Source organism: Oncorhynchus mykiss, chromosome 10, assembly GCF_057628025.1.
Source record: "Oncorhynchus mykiss isolate SJ-2025 chromosome 10, ASM5762802v1, whole genome shotgun sequence".
Taxonomy (NCBI): Eukaryota; Metazoa; Chordata; class Actinopteri; order Salmoniformes; family Salmonidae; genus Oncorhynchus; species Oncorhynchus mykiss.
Genome location: NC_143031.1, coordinates 40,575,861 through 40,598,641, shown reverse-complemented (window position 1 = coordinate 40,598,641; position 22,781 = coordinate 40,575,861). Strand labels below are relative to the sequence as shown.

The 22,781-nt window shown below is 43.1% G+C and overlaps 1 protein-coding gene across 9 annotated transcripts in view; it reads right to left on the bottom strand.

Annotated features, from left to right (window-relative positions):
- LOC110533874 (seizure protein 6 homolog) overlaps nucleotides 1–22,781 on the bottom strand; it is a 206,915-nt gene that overhangs the window by 7,562 nt on the left and 176,572 nt on the right. For all 9 annotated transcript variants that reach the window (XM_021618444.3, XM_090186632.1, XM_090186630.1 and 6 more), the window contains 4 exons: nucleotides 22,434–22,572; nucleotides 6,201–6,397; nucleotides 5,067–5,261; nucleotides 516–707 (listed from right to left, as the gene is read on the bottom strand). In XM_021618444.3, the coding sequence (XP_021474119.3) occupies nucleotides 516–707; nucleotides 5,067–5,261; nucleotides 6,201–6,397; nucleotides 22,434–22,572 (723 nt within the window). The remainder of the gene's footprint in view (nucleotides 1–515; nucleotides 708–5,066; nucleotides 5,262–6,200; nucleotides 6,398–22,433; nucleotides 22,573–22,781) is intronic.

Here is a 22,781-nt window from a genome sequence, read left to right as displayed (position 1 = left end):
CTGTCTAATTACTTTGAAACAATGAAGAGAGTGTCTCATCACCACTCTGTTTGAACAGCAGGTCCAGCTCTTCTTACATAGGCCATATTGATTCTGCACCTGTTCTCTCCAGTTCTCTCCTCAAGTTTCTCCAATGCTAATTGGCTATACTTGCTGTGTCATGCATCATCTTCCTCTCAATAGATCATTCTCCAACAAGGCCTTTTATCTGAGGCAGGGAGTGAGGAGGCTGGGATGACAGGTCATCAATGCTTTTGGAGGGCTTCTGGAGGTTAGGTGGAAGAAATCAGCATGTCCTCTCGGGCTACAACTTTGCAGAACGTACTGAGACCATCCACAAGATCACCTGGCACAGACTTCTCTGAGTTATCTAAAGGAATACTGCGGACTCTTGAAAAACAGTGCTGATTGTTAGAGAGGAGGACCACGACTATCCTGGTTGAATAAAATAAACAACACTGTGTGTGTGTGTACGCGTACGTGTGTATTTGCTCAGATACAGTTTCCTGACTTACGGTTACACTTGGGAAGCCTCTCACTCCACTTGGGGTTAGCTGTGTCTCTGTTGTAGCAGGTGAGCAGTGTGCTTCCAGACAGGGAGTAGCCCTTATTGCACACATACTGCACCGTTGATCCCACTATGAAGCGGGATCCCGTCAGCACCCTCCGACTGTGCTCCACAGTCCCCGGGTCCGGACATGTCATTACTGATCATACACAGACACACACACAGGCGGAAAACACAGGCAAATTGATAACCACTCCAATGCATAACCACTACAGTGCAGTATGTTCACGATCATCATTATTAGTCAAGTCACACCACATCTTATCCTCAGTGATTCCCTCAATAAAGGCCCAGTCTCATACAATAACCCAGTAGATGACACCCAAAGCCTTCTAATTCAATAGCAGCCATCGATCTAGGTCATTAAAAAGAACAGGGCTGGATATTGAAGCCATCCAGGCATAGCAGCCCACAGCCCAAGGGACCTCCACACAGAGAAAAGCACTGGGTCTGCCTGTAATATGCCTGTAATATGTATCAGAGATGTGCAGATGGATCGATGTCACTAAACACACAGAGACTACTTCCAGTAATGTTACACACTGGAGGCTGGGGTTGAAATGTGCCACAAAACAACAAGGAACCCATACAAAATGGAGGTTCTTATAACTGTGGTTTTCATCTGTAATTGACTGTATTTAAATATAATATTTTAATATTGCTTAGTATGATGTAGGATTGAATGGCGGGAACCCGGTTACCGAGATTTACCGCCCAAAACGACTCTCTTTTCCCGGGATAAATGACTGCGAGAAACCGGTAAATGATAATAAATTATTTCTATGAACAGCATGGAGTGAAATGGAACTACTAAATGATTTGCGATGTCTAAATCTGGCTACTCTATGGCCTCTGTATGATGACTCATCAACGCTCAGGGTGCATGTAGACCTACTCATCATGGTAACTGTTTTTCTTGTGACAGGTATGTGACAGATAGACTATGCTACAGTAATATAAAGACCGAATGCGCATCTAATTTACCCATCTCCATATGGCTTTCGGGGTCACCTTATTTTTTAATTGTAAAGATATGTTATTTTCAATTGCAGCTGCAGAGTTTTAAAACATCCTATCATTCGAATATCGTTGCTTTAAATCAGTGCATGCTGAGCACCCTCGCAGTCTTTCTCGCTCTCCTTCAACTCCATTCAAATTGCATCCAAAATAGATAATCCTGTTCTAGATTGATACTATATAGCCCTTTAAATAATGTCCTAGCTTACCTCTTTCAGGCAACACATTCAATGCAGTATTAGCATTATATTTAGCTAATTAATGATGGGTTATGCATCATAAGTTTCTAACATATAGCCTCTGGCTCTTGCACAATATGCAAGCACCCAGGGACTCAACTTTCACTGGGGACACCATTCAACCACATTTAGAAATTTTATTTTTGTCCCCCCCCAGTTTAATAATTGGAATGTGATACAAAGCAAGGCAACACGGTCTGGTAGGCTGTTTGGAGTGTTTATCCGACTGGATAAAAAATGATTACAATAATTTTTGTGTCCCCCCCACTTATAAAACCAACGCTGCGCCGCTGCATGCACCTATGCTCCGCTGGCCTCTCCTTAAAAAACGCTTCTTAGCTCTTGGAGTCCCATGCAGGGAAAGCTAGACTAGAATAGATGCTGGACATTTGAAGAGGGGCTCAAAGCCTTTTTTGCTGAATGTTAAATACAGCAGCCCAATAAACATGCAATGGCTGTAGGCTATAGCAGTTATTTATTCAGACCCACAGCCATTCAATCTTTGTGAAGAGAAGTGAAAGCCTTCTGCATCTAATTCTTGTCCTATGTTATTCAAGGATGTCATTAGAATTATGACGCTAAGGACAACAAAACTTATTTCATTTAACAATTGAAAGCGAGGAAGGAATGAAGCAACAATAGAGAGAGAGAAAGAGGAGGTAGGCTAATAACATTAGGGGAAATATTATGAAAGGTACAGTTGAAGTCGGATGTTTACATACACTTAGGTTGGAGTCATTAAAAGTCGGTTTTCAACCACTCCACAAATTTCTTGTTAACAAACTATAGTTTTGTCAAGTCGTTTAGGGCATCTACTTTGTGCATGACACAAGTAATTTTTCCAACAATTGTTTACAGACAGATTATTTCACTTATAATTCACTGTATCACAATTCCAGTGGGTCAGACAACAAACAACAGTACGCAAGTATAAACACCATGGGACCACGCAGCTGTCATACCGCTCAGGAAGGAGACGCGTTCTGTCTCCTAGAGAGGGGAGCTTTGTTGCGTGAGGGACTGGTGCACTTAACAAAATAGATGGCATCATGAGATAGGAAAATGATGTGGGTATATTGAAGCAACATCTCAAGACATCAGTCAGGAAGTTAAAGCTTGGTCGCAAACGGGTCTTCCAAATGGACATTGACCCCAAGCATACATCCGAAGTTGTTGCAAAATGGCTTAAGGACAACAAAGTCAAAGTATTGGAGTGGCCATCACAAAGCCCTGACCTCAATACTATAGAACATTTGTTGGCAGAACTGAAAAAGCGTGTGCGAGCAAGAAGGACTACAAACCTGACTCACTGACACCAGCTCTGTCAGGAGGAATGGGCCAAAATTCACCCAACTTATTGTGGGAATCTTGTGGAAGGCTACCCGAAACGTTTGACCCAAGTAAAAAAAATGTAAAGGCAATGCTACCAAATACTAATTGAGTGTATGTAAACTTCTGACCCACTGGGAATGCGATGAAATAAATAAAAGCTGAAATAAATCCTTCTCTCTACTATTATTCTGACATTTCACATTCTCAAAATAAAGTGGTGATCCTACCTGACCTAAGACAGGGATTTTTTACTCAGATTAAATGCCAGGAATTGTGAATAACTGAGTTTAAATGTATTTGCCTAAGGTGTATGTAAACGCCCGACTTCAACTGTACACATGCGTTAGCCTACTAATTATACAAATTGCCTTATTATATTTAAAAAATAAAATCTAATCCGCTAGCCTATACTTGTAGCTTTGTAGGCCGCATGTGCTGCACCAGAATTGCATGTTTTCTTCGGCTTTATCATGGTTTGAAGATGTGCATAATTCCAGTCCATATAAAACAGTATAATACAGTACAGTACAGTAATACAGTACACACTCAAAAATATTAGCCTACTGGAGCTAGTTTCATTTATTTACCCAAGAGAGCATATACATCTATGGGTTTTTATGTTTTTATGTCGTGCATAATGCGGACTAGCCTATATCAGATATGTAATGGACAATGGCACAATCATTTGGGAATTTTTGGGCTTGGGCTCATTAAACGTCGTTAATATATGACTCATCAGGCTCAGGTAGCATCAGGTTAGAATTGTCATACTGATCAAAGCTCTAGTCAAATCCTGACATATTTATATGCTTTATAATGCTTTTGAATGACACTTCCGGATTTGGAGGGAAATACCGGGTTACATGGGAGAAAAGGGATTTATTCTCGAGATTTTGAAAATACTGGAAAAATATTCAACCCTAGCATAGCTGCGGGAAGTAGGTGTGGTGTGTGTGCTGCAGCACCCCCTGAAAATTCACAAGAATATAAAATGTAATAAAATATAAATCACAAAAGTAGTGCACTGCGCCTTTAATGGTCCTATATTAGCGGACCGATGTAGCTGTCAGCGCAGCCAAAAACGTATTTCCACCCCCGCCCCCAAACTACTTCCAGTGGCTATGAACTCTAGTATGATGTAATTGTCAGATTATTCAGCTGTATGCAGTATGTTCTCTCTCCTGTAGGTGGCAGTTAAACCATTTTAGTTTTATGTTGCTCACCCACCCTTCAGCATCAGATTTCAGACAGCAATTAAGTTCACCCGAGTGCTTTAAAAGAATGACATTCATAAAACAATGTTCTCACTTAAAATGTCTGGTTAAATGTGGCATGACCATTGCTTTGGTGTAGCAGTGGCTGTAGTGCCATGTGATACAAAAAAACGTGTAGTCTGACATTGCATTTTGCTCTGGGTTTGATAACACAGTTTATCATCTATAGGAAGTGTTGATGGAGATTATCCAGGCAATGAGGCAGCTATTTAATGCAGAAATGGGGTTATGTGTGTATTACTGTGTTTCTAGAAGATGGCTGCAGGTATGCTGCTTTCACACAGCAGACTGATACAACATGACACTAGTTACACCATTTTGCTCAGAAGTCAGCACACATTACATGGAATGTCAATCAAAGCACCAGTGACCAGCAGGGTGTAAAAGTGACTCTGACTTGCATGAACAGTTATTCTAGGAACTCGTTGAATCCAGGCTTTCAATATAGATGTTTAACCAAATTGTCTCTGGTCCGTTGTCTATCCAAATGAGACACAAAATACTAAACAGAAAATAAGTAGACATACTGGTACAATCCTGTCCCTTATCTCCTAAACGCTATGGGAGACATTGTTTGTAAGCAGGCAGAGAATCATGGTTAGTTCCACTGTGGGAGCTTGTTATTTCCCAACTCACCTTTCTCACAGCTAGGCACATCTCCGCTCCACGTCAGGTCCCACTGGCACATTAGGATCTCCGAGCCCTGCACCTCGTAACCTGGGTAACACTGGTAGGTGACCACTGTCCCGTGGATCAGGTCTGGGTGGGAGGTACTCTTCCAGCCGTTGGTGATCTCTGGCAGCTCAGAGCATGTATCGTTCCTGGGGACCTCTGTGAGCGAAGAGCCAGGGCAGGTTGGAGGGATTTAGAGATGGAGAGGAAGGACGGATATTAAGAGAGACAGAGATAGAATGAGCAGGGTGTGTCGAGATGTTATCCTTGTCAAAAATGTCCCTCAACTGCACATGGGTTATCCATTAATCTGAACAAGAGATTGCTCTAATAATATAGGCTCATCAAATCTAGAAACAGGTTGATTTATACACAGCAAGTAAAGCCCAAAATCTATGACTGTACTGATGTGTGTGGTTGATAAAAACAGATAAATGACAATTGAGTTCAGCAGCACAGCAGTGACAGGCACAGGGAATCCTTTGGTGCGACCTGCATGTGAATTAGGCTCTGGTGTGTGAAGAGAATGTCATCAATTTGCAGTGATTGTACACTGCACTGTGAGCCAGCTAAGGGGAGGACAGTGGGTGGGTTGGCACTGCCCGTTCTGCCCTTCTTCTTTCACTATGGCACACACGGCCGGGGGTGCAGCCCCCGGCAAATACAGAGGATGTGGACAAAGCAGGCCACATAATTGTGTTTTTGTGTTTGATGTCCCATAAGGTGGCTGTTCAGAGGGAGAGAACAGCAGATACTGTAAAACACGTTTTCTCTTGTATCCTGCCATCCTCTGCACGATAATTCCTTCTATGTAGTATTATTCTCCCTCTCTCACTGGTTGCTACCAGCAGCCTCTTGTTAGAGGATATTTTTTCAGTCAAGGAAAAGTTATTATCATTGTTTGCCTGTGATAGTCTACAAAAAAAAGGGAACACTGTATTCCATGTACTGTATGGACAATTTTGTCACAGCCATGGGAGAATAGAGGATTTATTGTAATACATTTTAAAAAGCCATCTTCCAAGAATCCTTCCATTAAATAATTTCTCATGAAACAGTGTGCAGGTACAACTAAACAGCAGCTTAGTACTGCCTCACCAAAGAAGTGGACCACGAAGCCGTTGCCGTAGCCGTAGATGTTAGTGGCAGGGTCCGACTGGAACTGGATGGTGACATCAGCCATGGAGGTGTAGAGCTTGAAGCGAGACCTGGTGCCACTGTACTGACCCAGGATGTTAGCTGTTAGGTCATCACCATCGTAGAAAGTCAACAGGTCATTCTTACCCACATTAAGCCTGCAAGGAGAGGTAGAAGCAGCAGTCAGTCAACACATCTGACAAACAGAGAGTATATCTGTATATAAGAACAACAGACAGAGCATGCAGAGCAGAGGAGAGGAATGCTTAATTTCTCCAAAAAAGTCTGGTTTTTCTGTCAAAATTAGACTGCAGAGGGAGGGTGAGAGATGTCTTGCAGGGAAATGTCAGACCTTTGCAGGAAATCTAAATTATGTTTACGTTGGATGGATCTGATGCGAAATAAACACTAAATAATTCAGCATTAATTTGCCTCTGCTCCCTTTGACTTTCCACAGAGCTCTGTCTGTCTGTCTGTCTGTCTGTCTGTCTGTCTGTCTGTCTGTCTGTCTGTCTGTCTGTCTGTCTGTCTGTGTCTCTCTCTCTCTCTCTCTCTCTCTCTCTCTCTCTCTCTCTTTCTCTCTCTCTCTCTCTCTCTCTCGCTCTCTCTCTCTCTCGCTCTCTCTCTCTCTCGCTCTCGCTCTCTCACTCGCTCTCTCTCGCTCTCTCTCGCTCTCTCTATGTACTGGAAGATGTATTTGCTGAAGTGAAAGTATTATGAGAACTCTCAATTCCTCATCGCTATTCACTCCGGGGGAGGTAGTTTAGCCTCTTGGGTAAATTAGATTACTGAATAATGCCTGCTGGTTAACTGTTGAGTGGTATTGATAGATGGTTGGTAGAGGGAAAGAGCCTCAAACTGGACAGGTCCTAGACAGTTAAAAGGGCCACATGTTTGAGAGAATAAGATAAACAGTTGGACTATTATTCATACTAACAAAAAGAAAACTGCATCATAACAAGAAAATAAATTGAACAATAGAAAAGCAGGCCAGACGCTGAAGGAGGGTGGAAGCCAACAAATCAGGTCATTGAATACATAAATACTGTCATTATATCAGTGGCAGGAATCAGCCCCGTTTCCCATGGTCATTGCTGCAATGTATCTACATAATAACACACATAAAGCCAGTCACATCTTGACTTGGGGGCTCAGCTGCCTCTGCCTAACTTCTGAATGCATTAACCTTTCCAAACAGAGAACTTAGACTCATTGCCCTCTCTCTTTCCGGAGCAAGAGCAAAGCCTGACCTTTATTCATAGAATAAATCATGGGAAAATAAGCAGTGAAAAACTCTAGTCCCCCATAGATGATAAGCAGTGAAAAACTCTAGTCCCCCATAGATGATAAGCAGTGAAAAACTCTAGTCCCCCATAGATGATAAGCAGTGAAAAACTCGAGTCCCCCATAGATGATAAGCAGCGAAAAACTATAGTCCCCCATAGATGATAAGCAGTGAAAAACTCTAGTCCCCCATAGATGATAAGCAGCGAAAAACTCTAGTCCCCCATAGATGATGAGCAGCGAAAAACTCTAGTCCCCCCAAAGATGATTTCAGCAGAGATAGTTCCTCTGTTCAGTGTGCACCTTGGAGCATGTGTCAGAATAGCTTTGCAGATGTCTGTGCCCACGGATGGGGCAGGTTAATATTCACAGCCTGTGTGTAGGAGAGCACTTAAGAACAATAAAGGAGGGGGCTCCGTTCTCCAGACAGCCATGGGTAAGAGCAATCCTCTTGTACCTATCAATCACCTGTCTCCTGCATCCGCTACCATATTTATTCTGCATCCAGATTGCATTTACATGATTGAGTGCACATGACTTTTTTAAGGATGGGCACCCACAGGACTGACTTTTAAATGGTCATTAGGACCCCCTCCCTTCACGCAGATTAATCCTGCCTGATTGCTCTGCCTGCAAATCTGTCCCTCAGAAGCCATGGGTGGGCGCGGCCCGCCCAGCTTGACTCACTTCTGCTCCCCCCCCCCTTTCCTTCTCTCTGCCTCTGCTATCCTTCATACGTCCTTGAAGGTGAAGACTAGCACTTTACTGTGTGTCTCTGTGTGCATGTTGATGGATTGTGGCAGACCATTTCAATCCGCTGCTTAAACTTAAGCAGCTCTTATTAAACAGGCCCTGATGTTAGCGAGGTGGTAGGCAGACATTAGCAGAAAGGCAGCCCATGCCACCACGTGTCTACCAAGTATGCCTGTGGACAGATTTGGGCTTAACTAACTCGGGGCTACAACTCCAGAATACAAATCAGGGTTGGCAAAGACGGCGATGAGAGCCAAACGAGGTGAAGCCTGACAAATACTCCCTCTAGTCTGCAGGACGGGCAAGAAATCAAATTAGACCTCCATTTTCCCACTAAAACCCTGGAGCGAGACACTCCAACACAAACGCCTGTAGGATGGATAGGAATGACAGGCTGTGCAATAGACAGGTTTGACATGGATCAACTGCCTGATTAAGCCAGTGTTTAAGTCCACTGATCCAAATCCTCATGGGGAAACAACATCATGCACCAACCAACATGGAGACAATTACACATGCACCTTGAATGGTGTTGGTCCCGAAGCTGAAAGACCCCATGTTGCACTGTCAGCTCCACAAGCAGAAGTAGATGCATGAAGATGGACAGCCAGAGAGTGATGGGATGTGATGCTATGCTGTCAACAACACATTGTTGAGGTTGCGCCTCGGGCAATTATGGAGTAAGCCTGTGGGCAGCTGTTGCTGTAGCTCCCCAGAAATGTTGGACACTTACAAGCACAAACACACATACACGCATGCCCACACACACACACGCATGTCCACACACATACACACGCACACGCGCACACACACGGACACACACACACACACTTTCGCTAATTTCAAACACGTGTACAGGTAATTGTGATTGCTCTCAGGGATTGAATGCTGGCATGCTACCCAGCCAGCAGCATCCAGTGAAGAGTGTTGAAATTGTCTCTAGAAGTATCTGTGGATCCATGGAGTAGCTCTCTCAGTGGAAGAGTCTTGTGAGACTAAGGAAGGCTGTGTGCTGCGCTGGCCCCGTTGCACGCTGGCGCTAGGGCACTGGGCTGAGAGACTGGGACACTTTCTGAGCAGAGAGCCAGCACGCACCCGTTCCATTGTTAGTTCCTGTCTCAGACTTAATGGAGAAACTGGTCATGGCTGGCAGAGCCTCCTTGGCTGTTCTGGACACAGTGAACACATCTGAGATGGTAGGTAGACACAGCACAATTCAATCTCTTCGCTCCCACCCGGCTTTACCAGGACTTTAGTTCTATCAAAACAATTAAGCAGAATGAGGTTTTCCCGTTTGTTTAGCTTTCTCTTTTTAATTAGAAAGTTAAGTATTTGTTTTTAAAGGCCAGGGCTTTGGCTTGGTGCCCGGGTTAGGGGGCTTTTGAAAAATGTCTTATTAATGACAATCCTGCCAAATCCCTGTGCCCCTGGGGGCATCGCTCACACCACGCTGCCCTGCGCACAGGCACCCTGCCAGCCTGGAGAGGTACATCTCAGCCTAGATACATCTCTCTACGATGACTATAACTTATTGCACTGACAGTAGGTAAACTGATGTACAAGCCAGTTATTGTGTCAGTATTAAACATGTAAGTCCCAGAGCTTCCACTGAATGAGTCTCTGGACCCAAGGTGCCCTGAGAGTCAGAGGTCTGCTTCTGTTACTGTTACCAGAGAGAGAGCCACTCTGGGTCTTACCAATTTAAATACTGTTCCTGCATGGCAGAGTCAACACAGAAGATCTAATTGGAAGAGACAAACCAAGTGTTTGTCAGAGTGACATAAGGTAGCTAGCTGCAGTATGGATGGAGGTTGTTACAACACTTACATCTTCATCTGGCCTCTAACCTAGACATTCCATTTTGTACCCAGCGGTGTGAGTCACAGGCAGGTGTGCATGACTGTCACCTGTGCTGCCGCCTGCCCGTGCCCCAAGTGTGCTGTCTTAATGAGAAGTGAGCCAGCCCTCCTAGTTTGGCCTAAATTAATTAATCAGTCCTCATTATGCACACTGTTCCTCAGTAATTGCGAGCACAGGCACAGTGATGAATGATAGTAGAAGAGTGAAAGCATTCTCATTAACAGGGAAAAGTGTTTGACCACCCTTATAATGAGGCCTCTCCCTTCCTGCTACACACACAGGTGCCCCCACTCACTTACATGCACTCTCTCTCCTCCTCCTCTCTCCCCACCCCCACTTTCTCTCTCTCTCCTCCTCCTCCTCTCTCCCCACCCCCACTTTCTCTCTCCCTCTCTCCTCCTCCTCTCTCCCCACCCCCACTTTCTCTCTCCCTCTCTCCTCCTCCTCTCTCCCCACATATCTCTCTCTACCCTCCTCTCTCCCCACCCCCACTCTCTCTCTCTCTACCCCCCCCTCTCTCTCTCTCTCTACCCCCCCACCCCCTCTCTCTCTCTCTCTCTCTCTCTCTAAAACAGTGAGCGCACTGGGACTCCCTGAACGAGACAAGAGCAGCGAACTCATTTCAGATAAATGGCCAACAGCGTGGTGGTGGGGTCTTGCGGGGTCAGGAAAGCAGTGGGTTTTTGCCATGTAGGCTATTCCTGACTAAGTTGGAGCTTAGCTGGAGTTGCGTAGGGCAGGGTCAATTTAATGGAAGGTTATGTGGCTAAGAATGGTATTGATATTCAAAACCCAGGGAACTTCATCAGTCAGTAAACTCTCTGTAAAGATTCTCACATCCTTATTCAAACAAAATAATTAGTGAATTTTTTCAATGCTCTAAAACAGTACCTTAGCCAGACAAATGTCTACTGTTTGAGGTGCTCACGAGTAGCATTGACCCCTAACTAAACTATCTGAAATGTGATTTAAACCCCAAAGCCCCTCAATTAAACCCCTGTGTGTCACTGGCACACCCTGCCGCTATCATTCCCCTCCATCTGTGGCTCTCATTTGATGTGCCTCACTGATAATGTTCCATATGCCAGTTGACAAATTGGAGAGTTTTGGTTCTGTGAGGGGCTGTGAGGGGCGTGAGGTTCACTCTGCCCAACAGGGAGGATGCTGGGTAAGACTGATCCTGAGAGGAGGAGGCCACAGTCCTTCCATCTGTTTCACCTCTATATCAGCTCTCTCTCTCTCTCTCTCTCTCTCTCTCTTTGAGGAAACTGCAGGGACCAGCGTTGTGTCTTTTAACCAGTTTTCAACATCTTTCAATACAATTTCCACTCACTAAATAAGAATATGTAGTTGAATCAAGTTTCAATGTCACATGCACAAGTCAAGTGAAATGCCTTTCCTGCAAGCTCTAAAACCAACAATGCAGCAATCAACATCAATTTGAAAGGTAAAACACAATCAACAGGACAGGACTACAGAGTGCTGAAGCACATAGCGTGTAAAAAACGTCGGTCCTCGGTTGCGACACTCACTACCGAGTTCCAAACTGCCTCTGGAAGCAACGTCAGCACAAGAACTGTTCATCGGGAGCTTCTTGAAATGAATTTCTATTTTGTTTGGAGAAGGCCATTTTTCTATTTCAACATGACAATACCCCCCTGCCCAAAGCGAGATCCATACAGAAATGGCCTTTTGAGATTGGTGTGGAAGAACTTGACTGGCCTGCACAGGGCCCTGACCTCAACCCCATCGAACACCTTTGGAATTAATTGGAATGCCGACTGCAAGCCAGGCCCAATCGCCCAACATCAGCGCCCGACCTCACTAATGCTCTTGAACTGAATGTAAGTCCCTTAGAGTTCTTAAGAACATAAATGGTGGTAGTACAGACTGAGACAATGAGAGGTTGACAATGACCGTGAATTTGCCTGCCAGCTGATCTGTGAGTGCTCTGAGAACGCGCCCTGGAATACTGTCCGGCCCCACGGCCTTGCAGATGTTGACCTGATCATAGACCTTACTCACGTCGGCCTCAGGGAACAGACAGTCCTCTGGGTCCGTAGGGGCCCTCACGCACAGCAGGGTGTTGCTATTGTCAAAGTGTGCATAAAATGCATCGAGTTTGTCTGGTAGAGAGACATCGTTGGGAATGTCACGGCCAGATCTGTCTTTGTATCCATAATGGACTGTAGCCTTTGCCACATGCGGAGGGCGTCGGAGCCTGTGTATTATGATTCCACCTTAGTCCTATATTTTCCTTTTGCTCGTTTGTTGACTCTGCGGAGGTCATAGCGGGACGTCTTGTACTTGTTCCAAGATTGGGAGTGACATGTCATCTATTACCCTAATGATATAACATAATGATGGAACAATGGATAGGCAGACGATAACAAACAAGCAGATATCAATCAGGACAGGAAATGACTGTATATCTGCCTGAGTAATCTGCTGGCGACAGGCAGGCACTGCATCAGCCCATTCATGTGTTTGAGTAGCGACTTGACTTCATGTCCTCCGTGTTTGCAGTGATTCAACCCTGTGAAGAACATGAAGTATTCCTCCATGCTTTAACGTTAACCTTTCAAAGCTTTTGCCTCTGCTACTGCTTCAGGCAAAAACATGCTTCACATCTGATGAGAAGAAATATGTACAGTGCACACTCTCATGGGAGTTAAACTGCTATATACTCTGTGTACAGCATGCACTGTAAAAAATAAAAGTAAAATTCACAAATCTAGTTGTTTCAACAAATTATTATTAAGTGACTGGTTCCACAGCCTTTTTTTGGTTAACTCAACTTTTCAGTCAGTGTTACCGGTACTTAACATTTTTAGTTGGACCAAACCTCGCTCCAACATGAGAAAGCGTATGCAAAAATGATGTGTTTTCTCAATTTGTCTCATATGTTAATTCAACTACAAATTATTATTTTGCCATCTTACCTAAAATAAAAAAGGCTGTGGAACTAGTTACACACACAGTGCTTTGAAAATACAATGTTTTAAACTCAAATATTTAACACTCATTGACTGTGCATGTTAATTTATACAGCAGTTATTATTCAACAACCTCTTGGTTCATGCCATGGCTATGCCACCATGTCGGTGCCAATTATCAGTCAATCTGACAATTTTTTCATAATTGATTTGATTTACTTAGTTCAGCAATTTGAGTTTTTTCTGTATAGTTGTCTAATGTTGGTGGGGAATATTTTCAAGTTACTCCTTAATCACTATGATAAATCAAATAGTTTTCCTTGAGTGTACTTTTAACATAGCTGAGATTTACTTTGAAGTGCAAAGTGTAGCAATACAGGTGAAATTGGTCATTGACCTGGACATGGTGGTGTAGCAGGAAACTCAGCATGCTGTGAACCAAGAGGTTGTGATCCCAGGTGAGGAAATGTTGATTAGCAATTACTGTATGAATGAAAATGTACAATCAAATAAATATTTAGTGGTCACATGAACCAAATACAACAGGACTTTACAGTGAAATGCATACTTACGAGGCCATTCTCAACAGTCCAGAGTTAAAAAGTAAGACAAATATTTGCTAAAGGAAATAGTAATACAATAAAAACAATAACGAGGCTGTATACAAGGAGTACCAGTACCGAGTCAATGTGCGAGGTAGTTGAGGTAATTGAGGTAGAACAGTTTGTACATGTGGGTAGGGGTAAAAGTGACTTGTCAATCAGGATACTAAACAGAGTTGCAGCAGCATGTGTCAAGTGTGTCTATGTGTGAGTGTGTTTGTGTGGTGTCAATGTGTGTGCTTGTGTATGTGTGTGTGTGTGAGCGTATGTAGTGTGTCTGTGTAAATGTGTGCGTGTTGGAGAGTTAGTGTAGTACGTGTGAGTGGAGTCTAGTGAGTGTGCATAGAGCCAGTGTAAGGGAGTCAAAGCAAATCAATTAAGATAAATACATTAGAAAGGGGGTCAAGGTAAATAGTCCAGGTAGCCATTTGACTAACTGTTCAGCAGTCTTATGGCTTGGGGGTGTGTATGTGTGCCAAATATGTAAGTTGAAAACAATGTATGTTAAAAGCACTGTTGTGTGTAACTAGTTCCACAGCCTTTTTTATTTTAGGTAAGATGGCAAAATAATAGTTTCTAGTTGAATGAACATATGAGACAAATTGAGCAAAAACATCATTTTAAGTTGAATGAATGTTATCTACACTGCTCAAAAAAAATAAAGGGAACACTAAAATAACACATCCTAGATCTGAATGAATGAAATATTCTTATTAAATACTTTTTTCTTTACATAGTTGAATGTGCTGACAACAAAATCACACAAAAATTATCAATGGAAATCAAATTTATCAACCCATGGGGGTCTGGATTTGGAGTCACACTCAAAATTAAAGTGGAAAACCACACTACAGGCTGATCCAACTTTGATGTAATGTCCTTAAAACAAGTCAAAATGAGGCTCAGTAGTATGTGTGGCCTCCACGTGCCTGTATGACCTCCCTACAACGCCTGGGCATGCTCTTGATGAGGTGGCGGATGGTCTCCTGAGGGATCTCCTCCCAGACCTGGACTAAAGCATCCGCCAACTCCTGGACAGTCTGTGGTGCAAAGTGGCGTTGGTGGATGGAGCGAGACATGATGTCCCAGATGTGCTCAATTGGATTCAGGTCTGGGGAACGGACGGGCCAGTCCATAGCATCAATGCCTTCCTCTTGCAGGAACTGCTGACACACTCCAGCCACATGAGGTCTAACATTGTCTTGCATTAGGAGGAACCCAGGGCCAACCGCACAAGAATATGGTCTCACAAGGGGTCTGAGGATCTCATCTCGGTACCTAATGGCAGTCAGGCTACCTCTGGCGAGCACATGGAGGGCTGTGCGCCCCCCCCCCAAAGAAATGCCACCCCACACCATGACTGACCCACCGCCAAACCGGTCATGCTGGAGGTTGTTGCAGGCAGCAGAACGTTCTCCACGGTGTCTCCAGACTCTGTCACCTCTGTCACATGTGCTCAGTGTGAACCAGCTTCCATCTGTGAAGAGCACAGGGTGCCAGTGGCGAATTTGCCAAACTTGGTGTTCTCTGGCAAATGCCAAACGTCCTGCACGGTGTTGGGCTGTAAGCACAACCCCCACCTGTGGACGTCGGGCCCTCACACCACCCTCATGGAGTCTGTTTCTGACCGTTTGAGCAGACACATGCACATTTGTGGCCTGCTGGAGGTCATTTTGCAGGGCTCTGGCAGTGCTCCTCCTTGCACAAAGGCGGAGGTAGCGGTCAGGCTGCTAGGTTGTTGCCCTCCTACGGCCTCCTCCACGTCTCCTGATGTACTGACCTGTCTCCTGGTAGCGCCTCCATGCTCTGGACACTACGCTGACAGACACAGCAAACCTTCTTGCCACAGCTCGCATTGATGTCCCATCCTGGATGAGCTGCACTACCTGAGCCACTTGTGTGGGTTGTAGTCTCCGTCTCATGCTACCACTAGAGTGAAAGCACCGACAATATTCAAAAGTGACCAAAACATCAGCCAGGAAGCATAGGAACTGAGAAGTGGTCTGTGGTCACCACCTGCAGAACCAGTCCTTTATTGGGGGAGTCTTGCTAATTGCCTATAATTTCCACCTGGTGTCTATTCCATTTGCACAACAGCATGTGAAATGTATTGTCAATCAGTGTTGCTTCCTAAGTGGACAGTTTGATTTCACAGAAGTGTGATTGACTTGGAGTTACATTGTGTTGTTTAAGTGTTCCCTTAATTTTTTTGAGCAGTGTATGTTTTCTCATGTTGGGTCCAACAAAAAATGTTAAGTTCATGTAACATTTTGACCGAAAAGTTGAGTAAATAATAAAAAGGCTGTGGAACCAGTTATTTAATTATTTTTAGTTGAAACAACTAGAGTGTGACGCTAGCATATGAAACCCATACTAAACATTACACACGCACACACACACACACACACACACACACACACACACACACACACACACACACACACACACACACACACACACACACACACACACACACACACACACACACACACACACACACACACACACACACACAGTGTATACAGTATAAGATGAGTGAGGCAGGCTCTCTGATCAGGTCCAACTAAACTGGAAGAGACAGAAGAGACAGCAGAGGAAGATGTACAGAGCACCAGAGACTATTGGAGGGGCCCAGGCCTATTGAAAGTGCTGCAAGTGTGTGTGTGTGTGTGTGTGTGTGTGTGTGTGTGTGTGTGTGTGTGTGTGTATGTGTGTGTGTTTGTGTGTGTGTGTGTGTATGTGTGTTTAAGTGGTGAATTAACATTGTTGAGAGGGCTGGGTAAGTGGCTCAGAGTGGTCTCACTGCCAGAGCATATTCATTTCAAAGCCAACTCTGAGACACACACTAGGGAAAGGGAGAGCATGGAGGCTTAGTGGCTAATCTGGTCAGAGAGTGTGCTGGAAGCTGTGCTGAATATTCAATACAATGGACGAAAACATAGATTTCAACATCAGTAGCAATGCTCTCCCTTTAGGATAGTTCTACAATCTGAGATTTTACCTTGTGTACTTGCAGCATCCCTTTGCCTGTGTTTGAGAGTGTGTCCATGAGTGTGCACGTTTTTGTGTGCGAGTGAAAAAGACTCAGTAGCAGGACTTGACATCTACTCTTTATGTTTTTCATAAAAGAAGAAAAGCAAGTTGTGACCTTAAATGACGTAAGGTTGGCTTGAACTGCATCCAGCAATGTTTGGTTTCACATTGGTTCTGGGAACGAAGCCATTAGCTTCCTGACCGGTAAAACAGAAAAGTTTTGAAACGTTCTGAAAACGGAAGTGGAAATTTCACCTGTTGTGTGAACGTTTCTTTTTATGTTGCAGGGAGATTCTGAGAATATTTTACTCCAGTACCTTTAAAGGCTTCCTGGGTGGTTTTATTAACGCTCTGAAAACCAAAATTATAGGTAATTTTGAGTTTTTTTAAATAGCTTCCTTAAAACCTTCACAAGAATTTAAAAAAATAGTTTTAGGAAGACTGCTAGCTTATTTTGGGTTAACTTTTTTGAACTCCAAGAACCGATAGAACACATTATTGTGACACAACATCACTGAGATTCAAACCTGTAATCTTCTGTTCTCTATCCATGGAATTACTCCACTGCGCCACCAGAATGTGGCAAGGTTTTTTTTTACACATAAAAACCTGATTATTTTACTCTATTCAAACAGACCCCATTTCTAAGGAAACAAACACTCATTAAGAGCAACTGTGGCCAATTAGTGGATGAGGCCAACACACCTGAACAAACAGACGAAAGAGTTATGTTGACACTGAGAATGGAATGTATTTGTGGAATGTATTTTCTGAACATTACTAAGCTTTTCTTGTGGTGTTTATGGAAAGTTTTCTTAATGTTTCCGGAACAATTTGAGAACAACTTTAAATAGAACCAAGAGAAAAGCTGTAGGAAACATAGTGCTGAAGTACTGAAATTCCCACAAAAGATCATTTTTTCTTAACGTTTCTGATAGGCTAATTGACCTAATTTGAATCAATTGGAGGTGTACCTGTGGATGTATTTTAAGGCCTACCTTCAAACTCTTGATGCTTCACATCATGGGGAAATCAAAAGAAATCGGCCAAGACCTCAGAAAAAAAATTGTGGACCTCCACAAGTCTGGTTCATCCTTGGGAGCAATTTCCAAATGACTGAAGGTACCACATTCATCTGTACAAACAATAGTACGCAAGTATAAACATCATGGGATCACTCAACTGTCATACTAGGGAGGAGATGCGTTCTGTCTCCTAGAGATGAATGTACTTTGGTGCGAAAAGTGCAAATAAATCCCAGACAAAGGACCTTGTGAAGATGCTGGAGGAAACAGGTACAAAAGTATCTACAACCACAGTAAAACGAGTCCTATATCGACATAACCTGAAAGGCCACTCAGCAAGGAAGAAGCCACTCCCCCAAAACCGCCATAACAAACCCAGACTACGGTTTGCAACTGCACATGAGGACAAAGATTGTACTTTTTGGAGAAATGTCCTCTGGTCTGATAAAACAAAAATAGAACTGCTTGGCCATAATGACCATCGTTATGTTTGGAGGTAAAAGGGGGAGGCTTGCAAGCCAAAGAACACCATCCTAACCGTGAAGCATGGGGGTGGCAGCATCATGTTATGGGGGTGCTTTGCTGCAGGAGGGACTGGTGCACTTCACAAAATAGATGACAATTATGTGGATATATTGAAGCAACATCTCAAGACATCAGTCAGGAAGTTAAAGCTTGGTCACAAATGGGTCTTCCAAATGGACAATGACCCCAGGCATACTTCCAAAGTTGTGGCAAAATGGCTTAAGGACAACAAAGTCAAGGTATTAGAGTGGCCATCATAAAGCACTGACTTCAACCCTATAGACAATTTGTTGGCAGAACTGAAAAAGCATGTGCGAGCAAGGAGGCCAACAAACCTGACTCAGTTGCACCGGCTCTGTCAGGAGGAATGGGACAAAATTCACCCAATTTATTGTGGGAAGCTTGTGGAAGGCTACCTGAAATGTTTGACCCAAGTTAAACAATTTAAAGGCAATGCTACCAAATACTCATTGAGTGTATGTAAACTTCTGACCCACTGGGAATGTGATGAAAGAAGTAAAAGCTGAAATAAATCATTCTCTCTACTATTATTCTGACATTTCACATTCTTAAAATAAAGTCGTGATCCTAGCTGACCTTAGACAGGGAAATTTTACTAGGATTAAATGTCAGGAATTATGAAAAACTGAGTTTAAATGTATTTGGCTAAGGTGTATGTAAACTTAGGTCTACAGTGCCTTGCGAAAGTATTCGACCCCCTTGAACTTTGTGACCTTTTGCCACATTTCAGGCTTCAAGAAGAAGAAGAAGAAGAAGAATCAACAACAAGTGGGACACAATCACGAAATGGAACGACATTTATTGGATATTTCAAACTTTTTTAACAAATCAAAAACTGAAAAATTGGGCGTGCAAAATTATTCAGCCCCCTTAAGTTAATACTTTGTAGCGCCACCTTTTGCTGCGATTACAGCTGTAAGTCGCTTGGGGTATGTCTCTATCAGTTTTGCACATCGAGAGACTGAAATTTTTTCCCATTCCTCCTTGCAAAACAGCTAGAGCTCAGTGAGGTTGGATGGAGAGCATTTGTGAACAGCAGTTTTCAGTTCTTTCCACAGATTCTCGATTGGATTCAGGTCTGGACTTTGACTTGGCCATTCTAACACCTGGATATGTTTATTTTTGAACCATTCCATTGTAGATTTTGCTTTATGTTTTGGATCATTGTCTTGTTGGAAGACAAATCTCCGTGCCAGTCTCAGGTCTTTTGCAGACTCCATCAGGTTTTCTTCCAGAATGGCCCTGTGTATTTGGCTCCATCCATCTTCCCATCAATTTTAACCATCTTCCCTGTCCCTGCTGAAGAAAAGCAGGCCCAAACCATGATGCTGCCACCACCATGTTTGACAGTGGGGATGGTGTGTTCAAGGTGATGAGCTGTGTTGCTTTTACGCCAAACATTACGTTTTGCATTGTTGCCAAAAAGTTCAATTTTGGTTTCATCTGACCAGAGCACCTTCTTCCACATGTTTGGTGTGTCTCCCAGGTGGCTTGTGGCAAACTTTAAACAACACTTTTTATGGATATCTTTAATAAATGGCTTTCTTCTTGCGACTCTCCCATAAAGGCCAGATTTGTGCAATATACGACTGATTGTTGTCCTATGGACAGAGTCTCCCACCTCAGCTGTCGATCTCTGCAGTTCATCCAGAGTGATCATGGGCCTCTTGGCTGCATCTCTGATCCGTCTTCTCCTTGTATGAGCTGAAAGTTTAGAGGGACGGCCAGGTCTTGGTAGATTTGCAGTGGTCTGATACTCCTTCCATTTCAATATTATCGCTTACACAGTGCTCCTTGGGATGTTTAAAGCTTGGGAAATATTTTGTATCCAAATCCGGCTTTAAACTTCTTCACAACAGTATCTCGGACCTGCCTGGTGTGTTCCTTGTTCTTCATGATGCTCTCTGCGCTTTTAACGGACCTCTGAGACTATCACAGTGCAGGTGCATTTATACGGAGACTTGATTACACACAGGTGGATTGTATTTATCATCATTAGTCATTTAGGTCAACATTGGATCATTCAGAGATCCTCACTGAACTTCTGGAGAGAGTTTGCTGCACTGAAAGTAAAGGGGCTGAATAATTTTGCACGCCCAATTTTTCAGTTTTTGATTAGTTAAAAAAGTTTGAAATATCCAATAAATGTCGTTCCACTTCATGATTGTGTCCCACTTGTTGTTGATTCTTCACAAAAAATACAGTTTTATATCTTTATGTTTGAAGCCTGAAATGTGGCAAAAGGTCGCAAAGTTCAAGGGGGCCGAATACTTTCGCAAGGCACTGTATTTTTAAATGTTGTGAACAACAATGCATTGGCAATAGCCTATAGCCTACTGCACAAACCTCATGGCGACAGTACTTTTTTTAACGGGTTAATGTTGCATAGGCTTAAGTTCATGTCATGTTTGTATTTTGACTCAGAAAGTGATCAGAGACTCAGAAAACATTGATGACCACCGTGTTCAAGTAATGAAATACAATGAAAATAATGTTATATTTTTTGTCAAGTTACTTAACCTATTCACATGGGAGTTCCAAATATCTCTAACTGTCGAGCCAGAGTGAGTTTATTTATGCGTGTGATGTCAGAATGCACTCACTGTTCCAAAATGTGATTGTTACATAACAGTTAATGCATGCTGCTCTCAAACCAAGGCACGCTCGCTGATAATTATCTACAGGCTGTTTCAACTTATCAATACATTTTTTTTATTTGAATTAAGGTGTGTTCTGCCTCCTCATTAATTCACATAGAAGTAGCACATTTCATTATTGCGGACAATTTACATTTGAGGCATTACTGAGCCGGACAAATGTTTCTCTTTGACAGAGCCCAAGCACTTCTCCAGTATTTCCCCAGATCAAGTATGCAGACATTTGTGTATCTATTGCCAGAAAAGAACTTGCGCAAACATTTTCCCTCTGGCACATTTTCTGTCTGGCGCTTGCATTGCCTTCATTGTTGTTGTCTTTACTACTAATAACTTTGGACATGTGTGCAAAGTAAGTGCCTTATTGTGTTATCATTATAGCTTGTTTCTGTATATCGTGTTGTCTTTTTCACTGCAGCACACCCTTTGTACGTATGGAGCAAACTGTATCACCTGTTTTATTCACGGTTTCAAGTTCTGGTGATAAATCATGCATTCTGATTCTTGAATAGAATGTGATGGACACAAATGATGTGCATTTTGAAAGGTTGTGATGTACTTTTTTGAAGGTTGTTCTGATTATGATGAGGTAATGCTAAGCTAATTGCCAGCAATGGGTGGGGCCATGCTTGTTGACATCATACAATGCATTCTGTTGTCACATAAACGTCAGACCAAAGATGTGAAGGGATGGTTCATTAGTCTTTCAAGTTAACTTCCGTAAGTGAATGATGGAAGTGAATGATGGTAGACTACACAACTCCCTTCAACTTACATACTGCAAACAGACCAAACTCATCATCAAACTCTAAAATTTGGATGACTTGAAAAACAAACATGGCAGCGCGCACAAACTACCCATCGTCGGATTACTCAATTATGTCAACCACTGGTGAGCTCACACGTGATGAATTGTAAATACTAATTGCTGTTAACTAATTCATATTATGGTTTCTGTCAGTCAAGAGCTAAATAGGACCGCTTGTGTTAGGTCACTCTTTCCTCAGTAAGAGCTACATCTAATACAGCTTACATTTTCCGGTCTGGATGAGAGTTATACTATGTTGTTACTACTTCCGTGAATGTCGGAACATTGCATCCAAAACTAAACTGCTCACAATGAGGACATAACGGTGTGAAGACTGTTTATGCTAAATGTTTCTGTGTAAAAACAGTGTGGCCAGCTCAAACGCTGACTGCTGTGTCTATCGTAACTGAACGTTCTAAATGACTGTTCTAATCACACCGGTTTGAGCATATGTTGCATGGACCACGTAGAATGATCACACCTGTGTTAGTATGTGTCAGAGGGTTAAATGCACTAACAATGTTCCAAAGCCAAGCAACTATCCTGCACCATTCACAGAAAGCTGTACGCTAAATAACCAAAGGACAACCACGCTCTCACCAAGCTCTAAGAAACAGATGGTTGTCAGAACATTATGTGCTAGCTGAGCAGTGACCACTATGGCTGCTGTTGGAGCGGAGAGCTGTCTCTTACACTTGGATGTCCAGCATAATCCTCTTGTCCTCTTCCACGTGGATGCCCCAGATGCAGTCCTGGCCCTTGTCGTAGGTCTCCGGCCAGTTTGGAGAGAGAACCACCCCGGCTGAGTCTGTGATTTCACCACTACACACAGCTGGGACACACACACAAACACAGAGTCAAATCCAAATACTGAGAAATACATACATTCATGGCCAACACTTTTGTGATAATCCAAAATAGTTCAAAAGTAAACACCAATATCAAACTAACAACATGTAGGCCTACTCACAGTAAAGTGATTGAACATATAAAATGTCAGTGCCAGCTGAGCTAATGATATGAAATAATATGTGGTTTTGC